The 14,918-nt window shown below is 44.2% G+C and overlaps 1 protein-coding gene across 2 annotated transcripts in view; it reads left to right on the top strand.

The window, feature by feature from the left end:
• The first annotated feature begins 9,038 nt into the window (after nt 1–9,038).
• The window catches only part of LIPA (lipase A, lysosomal acid type), a 32,778-nt gene continuing 26,898 nt past the window's right edge, over nt 9,039–14,918 (top strand). For both annotated transcript variants that reach the window (XM_035008552.1, XM_035008553.1), the window contains exons 1-3: nt 9,039–9,191; nt 12,507–12,618; nt 14,029–14,146. In XM_035008552.1, coding sequence (XP_034864443.1) covers nt 12,508–12,618; nt 14,029–14,146 — 229 coding nt within the window. In that variant the 5' untranslated portion in view covers nt 9,039–9,191; nt 12,507. The remainder of the gene's footprint in view (nt 9,192–12,506; nt 12,619–14,028; nt 14,147–14,918) is intronic.

The raw sequence follows: 14,918 nt of genomic DNA on the forward strand, positions 1-14,918 counted from the left end.
ACCACATCTTCTTTATCCATTCATCTGTCGATGGACATCTTGGCTCTTTCCACAGTTTGGCTATTGTGGACATTGCTGCTATAAACATCGGGGTGCACGTACCCCTTCGGATCCCTACATTTGTATCTTTGGGGTAAATACCCAGTAGTGCAATTGCTGGGTCATACGGTAGCTCTATTTTCAACTTTTTGAGGAACATCTGTACTGTTTTCCAGAGTCACACACCTTTTTTAACAGCTTTATTGGGATGTAATTCACAAACCTAAAATTCACCCTTTTCAAGTGCACAGTTTGGTGGTTTTTGGTATATTCGCTAAATGAGATGGGGTCTGACAATCCTATTATCTGATTTGTTGAATTCCAGAGCATTTTTGTCATCCCCCAAAGAATCCCCGTACCCTTTAGCAGTCACTGCCCATTTCCCTCTTGCCTTGGTGCCTGCCAGCTACGAATCTACTTTCTCTTTCTACAGATGGACTTAGACAATGTGTATAATTATTCTAGGGCTCCTTCCACTCAGCATGTTTTCAAGGTCTGACCACATTGGAGCAAGTTGTTAGTGCTGCCTTGCCTTCCTTTTTACCAAATACCTGTCTCTGGTATGTGGGAGGGAGAAGCAGGCTCCCCGCTGAGCAGGGAGCCCGATGCGGGACTCAATCCCAGGACCCTGGGATCATGACCTGAGCCGAAGGCAGATGCTTAACCGCCTGAACCACCCAGGCGACCCCAGAAATAAATCCTTCTTAAATCTCAGAGATATGTCCAAAAAATCAGATGACCTAATTAGTCAAAATAAATCAGAACTAACACACAAATACACACACACACACTCACACACACACAATCTTTAAAAAGTCAGGGTATAAAATGTTGTACATAAAATATTTCATCATGGAAAAAATAAATAATTATGTGTGCAGGAAATCAGTCTGGAGTAATAGTAAATGTTACCCAAGTTTTTCCTCTTAGTGATATTATTGTAGATTTTTGTTTGTTTTACTTACTCTCATTTTCTGTTGTTTTTTTTTTTTTCTTCATTTGACTAGGATTACTTATGGAATCACAGGAATGGCACTTACGTAATTAAAAAACAAATAATAACAGTTGAGCATACTTAGTATTTTTCCAGACAGTGTTTAAGTACTTCCTGTGTGTTTTAAAATATAAGACATGGGAATGTGTAGCTCATTTCGTAGATGAGTCCTCTGATAATTCCCATTTTACAGATGAAGAAATTGAGACAAGGAAAGGACCCAGAAATATCTGAGAAGTGAACAAAAATTAAAAGATGCACAGTACGTTGTAGAACAACCTGCATGGTGTCCACCAAATCACTAACGCATTAGAAAAAAATCAGTTATTTGAAGTATTGATTTTGACCAGTGTGTTAACAATTTGCTTTTGACCAACTTCTCTGGAATTAGTGTGTCTGGAGTGACATGAGGGGCATGGGGGATGGAGAAGGAGGTTTCATCGACAAGGTATTGCTTGAACCAGATCTTAGAAGGTGGCTAGATGCTCCCTGAGCTGGGCAGTTGGGGCGGGGGGAGAGGGTATGGGATGGGTGAAAACATCCCATGGATGGGGCATAGTGGATGGAAGATTTCTTTACATTTTTTAAGAGTAATAGATTTTTATATGAGCTCCTTTTGTTTTTATCTTTATTTTTATTTATCTTCCCATTTCTGATGGGTTTTTAAACCCGCTTTTATTAATTAATTGTAAGTAATACAAATATTCCAAACATATAAACAGACCCTTAATGGCGTCCTACATTTCAAGTTTTTGAATACAACAAATTTATCAAACCATGAGTCTGTAAGCAAGGTAGTCAGAGCCACGTAGCCCAGTCACCGTGGGAAGCAGGTACTCTGCCCTCCAAAGTCTGACATCCTGAGGGGGGCAGTGTCATGATATAGAATGTGTCAAACTTGGGATAACTATAAGCAAGGCTCATGGGGCCCAAAGAGGAGGGTCTTCTCCGGGGGTAAGACCTACAGCAGGGCATGGGACAGTTGGTCACTGTGGGACTGAGGAACAACAATGGTAATCAGTTGAAGACCTGAAGGGGACAAGAGGCTTACCTTCCACAGACACTTGGCCCAGCTGGGACATGGGATTCAGACCAGCCTTACGTAGGGGGTGCCCTCCCGAATGAGGCCTCAGGAACAGGGCAGGGGCAGCAGACCTGAACGGGATCCATCTCCCAGGGAGTGACTACCTTTATAGACTTCCCATGCTTTTAGCACAAAGATGCTTCTGGGCCACAGTTAACAGAGGTGAGTCTATACACTTACAAACAGATCAAAATCTTTGGGAGGCAGGAGGGAACGAAACAGAAGGTCCTGGGTTAACTGAAGGCAAATTTACTCAACCTCTCGGGAGTCAAGGACCCACGGGCCTACAGAGTGTCCCCTCTACAATGTGCAGAGTGAAAACTCTTCCCTTGACCGTTTCCAGACTGGTCCTGTGTCCCAAGCTCCCCCTACAAGAGGGACATGAACACCAGGCTTTCGATTTAGAAGCCCAGTCAGAGAGACATACTGTGTCCCCGAAGAGGCACCTTGAAGACAAGCTGGCAGGCGGGACAGATTCGGGGCATGGCTTGAGTTAGGGCTGACTAGGCACAGACTCCTATGACCTCCCGAAATAGCCTCCAACGGGAAGGGCTGACGGGAAGCCCCAGAAGAGATCCTGGGCTAAACTGCTTCCCTCCCAATCTTGCCCTTCTCCAAAACGGAGTCCGGCCAGGTTCCTCGGAGGGGCAAGTTTTGCAATCATCACTCACCCCGAACACACCGTGAAATTGGAAACCAGACAGCAAATGACTTCAGGCTGGCTCTGGTCCACACGGATGGACCCTGTTTATGTTTATTTGGCGGAGTTCTTCTCTGCTGAAGGCAGAAGTGTGGGGAGCTCCTTTGATTTTTAATTGGCAGCCACTAATTCAAATTTCTAGAACATTCTTTTTTTTTTTTTTTTTTAAAGATTTTATTTATTTATTTGACAGAGAGAGACACAGCGAGAGAGGGAACACAAGCAGGGGGAGTGGGAGAGGGAGAAGCAGGCTCCCCGCAGAGCAGGGAGCCCGATGCTGGACTCGATCCCGGGACCCCGGGATCATGACCTGAGCCGAAGGCAGTCGCTTAACCAACTGAGCCACCCAGGCGCCCAAATTTCTAGAACATTCTGAGGGCCCAGCTATGTTGGCAAATGAAGCATACCTGCAGGCGTTTGGATCTGACCTCTGGATTAGGCATCGTGCCCAGTTGCTCAGGCATGTGGGAGGGCACTGAAGCCTTGGACTCATACATTTCAGTGTCCCCACCCAGGGCTTTGTCTTTTGCAGGAGCCTATAAATGTTGCTAACAGGAATCAAAGGCAATTGTTTGCTGGAAGTAATGGGCCCTTACACAATGATCTCTAGAAATTATTCTGGTGCTGGAATGTGCCCCTGCCAGCCACAATCTGCTTTGTTGTGATGGAACTAACTGGAAAGCCCCAGTTGGAAAAGGAAGAGGCAGTGCTTGCTGACCTTCTCAGGTCAACGCCTGGAGTGTCCTGGATTCCTAAACTCCATAGATTCTCTGTGACAGTTCCTTCCCCTAGCCCCCAAACCCATTTCACCTGGTAGCATCAGCTGCATGCCAATCAGCATTTTACCAGAGCTTCTAATGGAAACAGAACAAAACAAGACACATTTAAATTGCCTCCTTTTGGGAGGTGGGGCGATCACTAGAATTTACAGAGCACATAGAGATGGAGTCCCTGGAACCTTAAGCACGGAAATGTGTGTAGGGGTCAAAGATGGGAAAACAGGGCCAAAGGCCGGTGAGACCCTGAGGCCCCAAGCCCCAGAGGGGACAGGACCTCCCTGCAGGAGGACCCAAACATGTAGAACCAATTTTCTTAGGGGAACTTCTGCTACCTATTGAACATGAAGGGTGAGACAACATTCTGTTCTAATGGCTGGAGACTCAGCCTCTCTTTTTCTACACCTACCGAGCCCCCTGCCCACAGGCCAGGAGAGCTGGGCCTTCCTGCTTTAAGGCTGCAGATCCCCAGCTCCTTGCCTTCTGCACCACCATATGAGGGCACTGGCCAGTGTTGATTAGTTCTAGATCAACCAGGAGAGTGCCTGGCGCTCAGGAGAGAAATGAGGAAGGGTTACAGTTCTCACACGGAGAATAAGAACTGGGCTTTTGGCATCAGGCTATTTGAGTTTGATGGCTATTTTCATGACTTCCGCCTTTATATCCTCATCTGCGGGAGAGGAAAAATAACCCTGTTGAGAGGTTCATGATTCAATAAGATAGTGTATGTAAACTACTTAGGATCTGGCATATGGCACGAGCTCAGTGAATGGAAGCTATTAGTATTTTTAAAAGGTTTATTGAGAGGGATGCCTGGGTGGCTCAGTCAGTTAAACATCTGCCTTCAGCTCAGGTCATGATCCCAGGGTCCTGGGATCGAATCCCGCATCAGGCTCCTTGTTCAGGAGGAAGCCTGCTTCTCCCTCTTCCTCTGCCTGCCACTCCCCCTGCTTGTGCTCTCTCTCTCTGACAGATAAACAAAATCTTGAAAAAAAATAAAAGGCTTATTGAGGTATAACGGACAAAGATTAAGTTTCGCATATTTAAAGTACAAATTTTGATGAGCTTTTATATACATCTGTAGTTGTAAAAGCATTGCCATGATCAAAATAAAGATATCCACTCCCTCAAAAGTTTGCTCTGCCCCTTGGGAATCCAACTTCCTCTCGTCTCAAAAAAAAAAAAATTCCCTTCCCAAGAAACCAGTGATATCCTTTTTGTCCATCTGGATTAATTTACATTTTCTAGAATTTTCTACAAAGGAAATCATACAGTGTGTACTGTTTTTGTCTTCTTTCTCTCAACATGATTATTTTAAGAGCCATGCATGTTGCTGTTTGCATCAATAGTTCATTATTTATTTATTTTTTTTACAGCTGAGTAATATTCCACCATATGGATACAAATTTGTTTATCCATTTACCTGTTGGTGGGCATATGGGTCGTTTCCAGTTTCTGCTTATTACAAATAAGCTGCTATGGTCACTTGTGTATAAATACTTTTCATTTCTCTTGGGTAAATACTTAGGAGTAGAAGAGCTGGGTTGATGGTAGGCCAAGTAGAGCCTTCTAAGAAGGTTTCAAATGTCTTTCTAAAGTAGTTGTACCATTTTACATTCCCACCAGCAATGCAGGAGATTTCTAACTAACTCTCACCCTCATCAACAATTTTTAATTTTAGCCACTCTGGTGGGTAGAAGAGTGGTATCTCATTGTGGCTTTAGTTAACATTTCCCTGATGACTAATGATGGTGAGCCTATTTTCATTTGCCTCAGCATATCTGCTACCTTTTGCCCATTTTTTGACTGGGATTTCCGTCTTGTTATTAAATTGCAAGGAGTATACCTTACCACTTTTTTTTTTTAAGATTTTATTTGTTTATTTATTTGAGAGAGAGAGAGCAGGAGAAGGGGGAAGGTCAGAGGGAGAAGCAGACTCCCTGCTGAGCAGGGAGCCCGATGCGGGACTCAATGCGGGACTCGATCCTGGGACTCCGGGACCATGACCTGAGCCGAAGGCAGTTGCTTAACCAACTGAGCCACTCAGGCGCCCTACCTTATCACTTTTATGAGGTCTAAAAGAACCAGCGCATTGAGGTATAATTCACATACCTTATAATTCAGTCATTTGAAGTGTACAATTAAATGTCTTTCAGTTTATCCACAGGGTTGGCAATGAACACCACAATGAATTTTAGAACCCTTTCGTCAGGGCAAAAAGTAACCCACAACCTTTAGCTGGCAACTCACATTGTCCCAACCCGCCCCCCCCCCCCACCTCCTCCCACCCCCGCCCCCATCCACAGGCAACCACTATCTACTTCCTGTATAGACTTGCCTCTTCTGGACATTTCATGTATGTGGAATTATCTCCCTTAATTTTTTGTGGCTGGCTTTTATCACTTAGCATGTGTTCAACATGCTCAGACGTGTTGTAGCATGCATCAGTACTTCATTTTTCTTTAATGATGCGATAATATTCCATAGAATATAGATATATTGCATTTTATGTATCCATTCATCAACTCCTCAACATTGAGCTGGTTCCGCTTTTCGGCTCTTATGAATAATAATCCTATGAACATTTGCATATGAGTTGTTTTATGTGAACATGAGTTTTCATTTTTCTCGGGTGTATACACAGCAGGGGAAGTGCTGGCTTTTTGAAGAACTGCAGACTATCATCCAAAGTAGCTGCACCATCTCACATCACCCCGGCTTCTGGGTTCCCTGCATGTCCAACATTCTCACCCATGTGTGCTAATATCTGTCTTGTTTTATTATAGTCACCCTCGTGGATATGACGTGGAATCTCACTATGGTTATAAAGTGCTTTTTAAAGGACAAAATTTTTTTTATTTTGAAGAAGTCCAGTTTGTTAATTGTTTTTTCTTTCATGGGTTGTGCTTTTTATGTTCTGCTTAAGAAATCCTTTTGGCAAATCCAGTATTTTCTCTCATTTCCACTCTCCCCCTCCCCCAAGAAAGTCCTATAGTTTTAGCTTTCAGATGCATGTCTTTGGTCCATTTTGAGTTAATTCTTGCATAAGGTCGAAGTTTACCACTTTGCATACAGCTATCCAGTTGTCCCAGCACCATTTGTTAAAAAGATTATTCTTTCCCCACAATATTGTCTTGTGAAAATCAACTGGGGCTCTATTTCAGGACTCTTCCTTTTGAGTAGTCTTACTTAGGGGTAATTTTGCTTCATGCCGAGGCAATAATATCCTTGCGAGTCTTCTACCTAGTGCCTTTTATGTAACGAGGTTTTTCCACTCTGGCCCAGTGTCACCTGAACTATTCCCAATCCTGTGTAAACTTGGGGGAGTTACCCATTTGTTCCTTTCAGGTGTTTTCTCCCCCCTGGTCTAGTGTAGTTTCTTCATATGCAAACTCCAGTTAATTCTCAGTGCAAGACTTGAGGGGAATGCTTGGTAGACCCCCAGAGCTCTTGCTCTCTCTCTCTCTCTCTCTGCAACTCTCTCCACCTCGTTACTCTGCCCTGCAAACTCGATTGCCTTAGCCTTCTTGAATTCTCATCTGAGTCCACTCAGAGAAACTGCTGGATTAAAAAAAAAAGATTTTATTTATTCATTTGAGAGAGAGAGAGAGCATGAGCAGGGGGAAGGGACAGAGAGAGAGGGAGACACAAACTCCCAGCTGAGCAGGAAGCCTGACATGGGGCTCGATCCCAGGACCCCGGGATCATGACCTGAGCTGAGGGCAGACGCCCAACCGACTGAGCCACCCAGGTGCCCCGAAACTGCTGGATTTTTACCTAAGTTCCCCTCTCCCTGAACTGCAGCCTGGAAAGTCTCCCAGGCTGTTATCTGGGGCAGCTGCAGGGCTCACTTCATTTAGTTTCCTCTGTGTGTGTTCTTTGTTGCTTACGCTTTCTCTCTGGGAGACCTCATCCAGTCTTGGGGCTTTAAACTCTGTCTCTATCGCCAGCCTTGGATTTGACTTTGAACACTAGATGTGTACGTGCCAGTGCTGATCTTTGCCGTTTTGTCTCTAGATCCATTCCCTGCCCACCCTCTGCTCTGTGTCGTGGAGGGTGGAGGGGTCTGAGCCCTGTAGCCTGCGTTTCTTAGGGTCCTCTGTCAGCCAGCGTCAGGTTGCATTTGACCCAGAGGAGGGACTGGTGGGAAACTGGAGGGCAGGAGGCAGGAAAGGCCACAGCATGTTGAACCCTCCTCTCTTGACCTTGGAAGTGTCTCTGGCAGAGGTTGCTGTTCAACACAACCACCTCTGGTCTCTGGTGACACTGTCTTTCCCAACACCACCTCAGCCCTTCCTGTCATTGCTGGTCTCAGCCTAAACCCTGTTTGGCTTCCCGACAATTCCGCCACCAGTGTAACCATTTGCTCTGTTTGGAATACCTAGAGTGGGTTCGGTGTGCTGACAGGGCCTTGGCTGAGAGAGTTCTCTAAAGAGTGTCTCAAAATCAACACATCTAAAACCAACTCTTGATTTCCCTCCCAAGCTGCTCCTCTTGGTGCTTTCTTCATTTGAATTCGAGTGTTTGTCTCCACCTCCACTGCTCTCACCACCCCAGTCCAAGCATCATTAACTCTCGCCTGGACTATTGCAGTAGACTTCCAACTTGTCTCCCTGCTTCCCTAGTTGACCCTAGCAGTCAGAGTGATCTTTCTAAACTGTAAACCAAAGTATGTTGCCTTTCTATTGAAACCTTCCACCAGCTTCTTATCTTGGTTAGAAGAAAAAGCAAAGTCTTTACAATTGCCCCTCCAAGGCACCCAAGTACCTCTAGGACTTCATGTTCTACCACTCTCCACCATCACATTCTGTTCCAGTGACACGGACCTCATTACTTTTCCTAGAACCCACCAGAATATTCCTGCCTCAGGGCCTTTGCACGTGCTATTCTCTCACCCCAGAATGGTCTTTCTCCAGTATCCACATGGTTCTCAATCAGCTTCCTGTTTGTGTTCAGTTCTCACTTCATCAGAGTCCTTTTCTGATTACCTTACACGTAACACAACATCCTCCTTCATTGTCCCTTTACTGTTTTATTGTTCTTCACAGCACTTTCTACTACTTTATGTTATATATTTATTCACGGTGTGTCTGTTCCCGTTGGAATGTAAGCAGAACAGGGACCTTGTTTGGTTGGCTGCTATTCCCCAAGTCTCTTAATACTGGGCATTTTAGAAATAAAAATAAAATGTACAGCAAGATTGCTTTGCATCAGGCACAATGCTAAGCGCTTTATACGGAACATACAATTTCTTTGCACTTACAGAGCCCACAGCTCTAGGCCAGGTGCAGAGGGCGCGGACCCGGCGGGAGAAAGCGTCAGCCTCGGCCCGCAGGTGCAGCTGGGGATCAGCCCGGGCTGGGAGGCGGAGCCTCCGCCCTGCTGGGGCCCGCCCAAGGCGCATGCTCCGTGGCGGCGCTGGGCGGGGCGGGGTCTCGGCAGCACTTCCCGGCGGCCCGCCGCTCCGATTGGCTGCGCGCGTAGCCTGAGCCTGGAGGGGAACCTGTCCTCGCTTCCCGCGGTCCCCGCCCCGCCAGGTGCCCAGTTCCACGAGCGGGCACTGCGGCTCTGGACAGCGGCCTGGGAGGACCGGTGCGGGTGAGTGCCGCCGGGCTGCGCCGCCGGTTACGGGTGCTGCAGCTCGGGCCTCCGCGCGCCGCCCCCCCACCCTCCTACGCCCGAGCCTCTGCAGGCCGGCGGGACCCCCTGCGCTTGGCTCGTGGCGCATCCCTCCTGGAGCACCTGCGGGCTCCTCCTCTGCAGGCGGCGTGGTCCAGGTTTCGCGGGGTCTCCGAAGTTGCCTCCCTTCCATGGGAGCCCTCCGATTTCCTGTACGGGAGCGGTCGCCGATCAGCAAAGCCGCCCAGAGCCCTCGGATTGCGGTGGCAACCGGGATTCCTGATTCCCAGCTACCCCCTTACCCTGGTTAAGCTCCCCCTTAACCGGTTGGCGCTTTGCTTCCCGTACTTGACCTAGGTGAAGCTCAGCTTCCCGAAACAAGGATTTAACGGGACCGTACTGATGTGCTGGAGGAGTAGTTAACATAGGTCGGAAGCACTACTGGCGTGCCTGGAGCGTAGCGGGAGTTTAATGGGAGCGAGATTATTGGTGGTGGTGTTGACCTTGTCATTAGTAGGAAGCAAAATGGGAGGCTGCTTTGGGGCTTTTCTTTTCTTCAGCCACTAAACTTTTGGACCAACCCGTATCTCATTTTTCAAAATCTGTACTGTGCATCTCCTAGGTGCAGGGCAACTCTATAGATCCTAAGGGTTCAAAGTTGAGTCAGACGCCTGCCCTGCTTTCCGGCGGGGGCGAAATGAGGGCAGAAGAGCACTTACTTGCATTGTTACAATGTAGAGAGAACAGAGATAGAAGTTGCTAAGAGAGCCCAGAAAAACACACAGGATCCAGCCTGGAAGGGGGCTTTTTCTCCGTTTAAACTTCTTAATCATCATCCTTCCAAGAATCACTTGACTAGTTGGTTGAAAAACTTGCTTAATGTTGTGTTGGAAGGAAACATGAACAGGGTGACATATGCAGTTGAGGATCTTCAGCTGCTACCCTCTTGGAGCGTCTCCGTGGACAGCTGGTCCAGGTTCTGTGGGATCGGTACCGAGTGGAAAGCATCTGCTGCGAGAAGATTCTTTGTTTTAAATTGTGGATATGACCTTTCTTTTTCCTTTTCAATCTCTTCCCTGTTCCCTAGTAAAAGTGGACTTCGGGGAGGTAGGGATTATGATAAAAGGTGGCCTGGGAGTATACATCCCTTCCCAACCACCATAAAGAAATAAACGCCAAGTGAGCTTGCTTTGCCAGCGCAGGCTCCAGGTTACACTCCTTTCTGTTTAGATGTCCAGGGTTCATCACTGCTGGAGAAGTAACTGCAGCATCAGTAGGACTTGCATTGGCAGAATTCACTATGGTGATCTCCTGAGAACCAATCTTTTAAGATTTGTGGAATACTCAGTTAAGCCCAAGTCTTAAAAAAAAGCTGTATTGTATTGACATACAATAACAAGATGTATTTTAAATGAACAATTTTATAAGTTTTGACCTATGTATACTCCCATGAAACCATCGGTAAATTCAATATAGTGAACCTGTCCGTCACCCTCAAAAGATTCCTTGTGCATACCCCCTTGCAATCCTTTCCTCTTGCCCTTTTCCTTAGACAGCTCGAGATCTGCTTTTTGTCAATAGAGATTAGGTTGCATTTTCCATAGTACTATATAAATGGAATCATATGTATTTACTCTTTTTTTTTGGTCTGGCTTTCATACACCATAATTATTTTGAGATTCATCCATGTTATTGTGTGTTCATTCCTTTTTATTTCTGAATAGTAGGTATATATCATGTACATATTATATATATGTATATGCATATATATATATATATATATCTCCATCCATTCACCCATTTGGGGTATTCAGGTTTTTCTAGTTTTTGTTTATTACACACAAAGCTGTTATAAACATTTTTATACAAGTCTCTTTTTTTAAAGATTTTTTTTTATTTTAAAGATTTTGTTTATTTATTTGACAGAGAGACACAGCGAGAGAGGGAACACAAGCAAGGGCAGTGGGAGAGGGAGAAGCAGGCTTCTGCCGAGCAGGGAGCCCAAGGTGGGGCTCGATCCTAGGACCCTGGCATCATGACCTGAGCCGAAGGCAGATGCTTAACAACTGAGCCACCCAGGCGCCCCTTCATACAAGTCTTTGTATGGGTATACATGCATGCATCTTTTTAAAAATGATTATATTTTTAAAAAATGCAGGATGCTGGGCTGTAGTTCCAGTTTTGCCTCTAACCATCCAGGTTCCTTGGGAGACTCACTTCACTTTGCCTTTTACACTCAGCCCCAAGGTCTTCGCTGTGCTGTGATTTTGCACCATCACTGGTAGAAACTAGATCATCTTTGTTGGTGGTTGGAGGGTCTCAGAAGGGGAAACGGGTGGTCTTCTATCCTGTTTCTCTTTCAGCCTCTCTTTCATTTTACTCTTTTCCTTGGATGACATATTTATTTTATTTATTTTTAAAAATTTATTACTCTTCTTTTGTCACTGAAGTTTAGTTGACACAATGTTACATTAGTTTCAAGTGTACAACATAGTGGTTCAACATCTTTGTATGTTATGCTGCTACCGTCTATCACCATGTAACTCTGTTCTATACTGTTGATTATAGTCCCTATGCTGTGCCTTTCATCCCCATGACCTACTCATTCCATAACTGGAAGCCTGAACCTCCCACTCCCTTTCACCCATTTTGCCCGTCCCCCCACCCACTTCCCTCTGGCAACCATCAGTTCTCTGTATTTATGGCTTTGTTTCTACTTTTTGTTTGTTAATTCATTTTTTAGATTGCACAAACATGTGGAATCATATGGTATTTGTCTTTCTCAGTCTGGCTTATTTCACTTAGCATAATATTTGGGTGACAAATTTGAATCCTGACATGTAATTTTGGACAAGAACTAATACTGAACTTAAACATGAGAACTTAAAAATGTTTATATCGCAATTAGAAGGGAAAAGGTGGGAGGCTCGCAGGCTCTGGAACTTTGTGGACCCTCCTTTTTTTCAGCCTATTGTCTTCTAAGTCCTGTCCTCTGTTTTTTCTCCAGAACACTTTGTTTAACCTCATGGTGGGAGGGTGAGTGGGTGTGCTGGGCTCCAAAGGTCACATGTTAACTGGTGGTGGCAAAGGAGGGGAGGGGGGAGTTTCCTAGTAAAAAAATAATCCTTTTTTTTTTGTTTCCAGATATGGCTAGAGTCCTTTGTTTCCTATTTGCCCTTGACCTGATGTTTACTTGCCCTAAACCTGGTTCAGAACTTTGTATGGGAGCATTAATCTACCAACATAATCTGTGTAGTGAAATTCAGACAAATAACAATAGACTATTTTATACAGAATGAAAATGCAGCTCCTGGGATTGGTGGTCTGTTTGGTCCTTGGGACCCTGCCTTCCGAGGCGTTCGAAAGCAAGCTGGCAGGTGTGGATCCTGAAACAAATATGAATGTGGTAAGTTTCTCAAAGTCTCAAGGATGCATGCATCTGTGGCAAATGTCAAGTATTTTCTGCAATTCCGTAATGTGGGCTACATGAAGCCACAAACCATCTCTTTATAGATCATTGTGCTTTTCATGCTCTCTGAATCTTAAATTCGGTTTGCTGACTTTCCCATCAGGTAATGTGTATTTTGTGAACTGCATTTAACTGTTAAAACTACCTACTTCTTAATGGGATAAATGAAATTTTTATAAATTCATTTCATTTTTAAGTCCCATTGAATTTGTTGAAAGAATGATAAAAATGTATCAAAACTTTGCAAGGATGTTACTACCAACTGCTGTCTTTTTTTTTTTTTTTTTAAGGTTTTATTTATTTATTTGAGAGAGAGAGAGACAGCGAGAGAGGGAACACAAGCAGGGGGAGTGGGGGAGGGAGAAGCAGGATTCCTGTGGGGCAGGGAGCCCGATGCGGGGCTCGATCCCAGGACCCGGGATCATGACCTGAGCCGAAGGTAGACCCCAACGACTGAGCCACCCAGGCGCCCGCCCCCAACTGCTGCTTTTATAATACGTTGAACAAGGAGTGTGATTAGCAATGTCCAGGGAATATAGTTCAATACAAAAACCAAAATATCTGAAAAAAATTTTGTTGGAACAAATAAGCAAATACAATTTGTTGAGTAATTGACACATTTCAAAGTTATTAATCATAAGTAAACAATAAAACCTGGAAATACCTCATTTAGGCATAAAATATTGGGAAAATACAAATGACTAAAGAAATAACTATTTATTATTATTATTATTATTATTTTTTAGTGAGAGAGTGAGCATGGTGGGGAGGAGCACAGGAGGAGGGAGAGAGAGAATCTTCAGCAGGTTCCATGCCCAGTGAAGAGCTGGATGCCTGATTAACACCTGCTCCATGGATTGGAGAAGTGTGATTTTGATCATAATTTCCAATTTTTTGTCTCTTAGTGTCCTATGTTAGCATAAGTTTATCAGTTCATTGATGAAAATGGATTAATGCTATACTCTGTTCCCTAGGACAGGACCTCTTAAAATGAGGATAGGGTAGATCACGATATTAGCTGGCATATTTAGAAAAGAAAGAAAGAAAGGAGTGTGTTTGTGGAGCCGGGATGGAAACAGAGAGGCCCAAAGCAGTGGTGAAATTAGACACATTTGGTGTAGAACATGCTAGAATGTTGAAACCAAGGTTAATCAGACACCAGTCAGCAGAACAGATGGATAAAACAAGTAGATTGAGCTCGATTGAGCACACTAAAATTTCAATAACAACTGTTTTCTCAAAGCCTGGAGAATGTCTGCTGACATTTTATCTTCTCCTTTGCCTGCTAACGTGGGAGATCTTGTCCGATTCTATCCATAGAGTTTCCAATATTCTTTTTCTCTGTAGAGTGAAATTATTGCTCACTGGGGATACCCTAGTGAGGAACACTTCATCGAGACAGAAGACGGATATATTCTTTGCCTTCACCGAATCCCTCACGGGAGAAAGAACCATTCTGCCAAAGGTATGGGTGTTTCTGGTGGTGAGATAGGAAAGCTCTGAGAAGTACCTGCATGGCTGGAATGTGGCTGGTTTTCATGTCGGTGAAAGTTGAGATTTAACTTGAAAACATTGAAATGGGGTTATTTTTTAGGCCAAAGTACTAAAAGTGTTACACTTATGCAAGGCATATAAAAATACTATTTTGAAAGAAGTAAGGATAGTCATCTAATTTCATATTTTGCTTAAGGATTCAAAAGATCAATATTGTTTGAGGATATGCTGAAATCTCTGCTTTCTTTATTATAAGGAAACATCTTATTCATGAAATGTTTTGAGCATTAAGGAGATAGCTTTTGCTGTTTGAAAATTAATTGATTGAATAGGCAATGTATTCACATGGTTCAAAACTTAAAGGAAATAAGCCATACGGTGAAATCCCTCCCTCTTGTCTCACTGTTCACCTCCCCGGTCTGTGTGCATCCTTCCAAAATCTCTTGAATTTCTCTAGCTCTAAAAAAAAAATCTCTTTAGAAACAAATATAAACATAGATTACTATTTTTCCCTGCTTCCATTTTAATACAAAAGGTGGAATGTAATGCATATTCTTTTGTTCCTTGAATTTTTTACTTAATATTTTGGAGATCTTTCCATACAAAACATGGAAGACTTCACCGTTCAATTCTGCAGACACTTGGCATTCCACTGCATAGCTGTACCATGACTTATTTAACAGATGTCCTAGTGATGGGCATTTGGACTGTTTCTAGTCTTCTGATAGAAGACAGATCTTGCT

The sequence above is a fragment of the Mirounga leonina genome, unplaced genomic scaffold (assembly GCF_011800145.1).
Source record: "Mirounga leonina isolate KUSES-001 unplaced genomic scaffold, KU_Mleo_1.0 Mir_152, whole genome shotgun sequence".
Taxonomy (NCBI): domain Eukaryota; kingdom Metazoa; phylum Chordata; class Mammalia; order Carnivora; family Phocidae; genus Mirounga; species Mirounga leonina.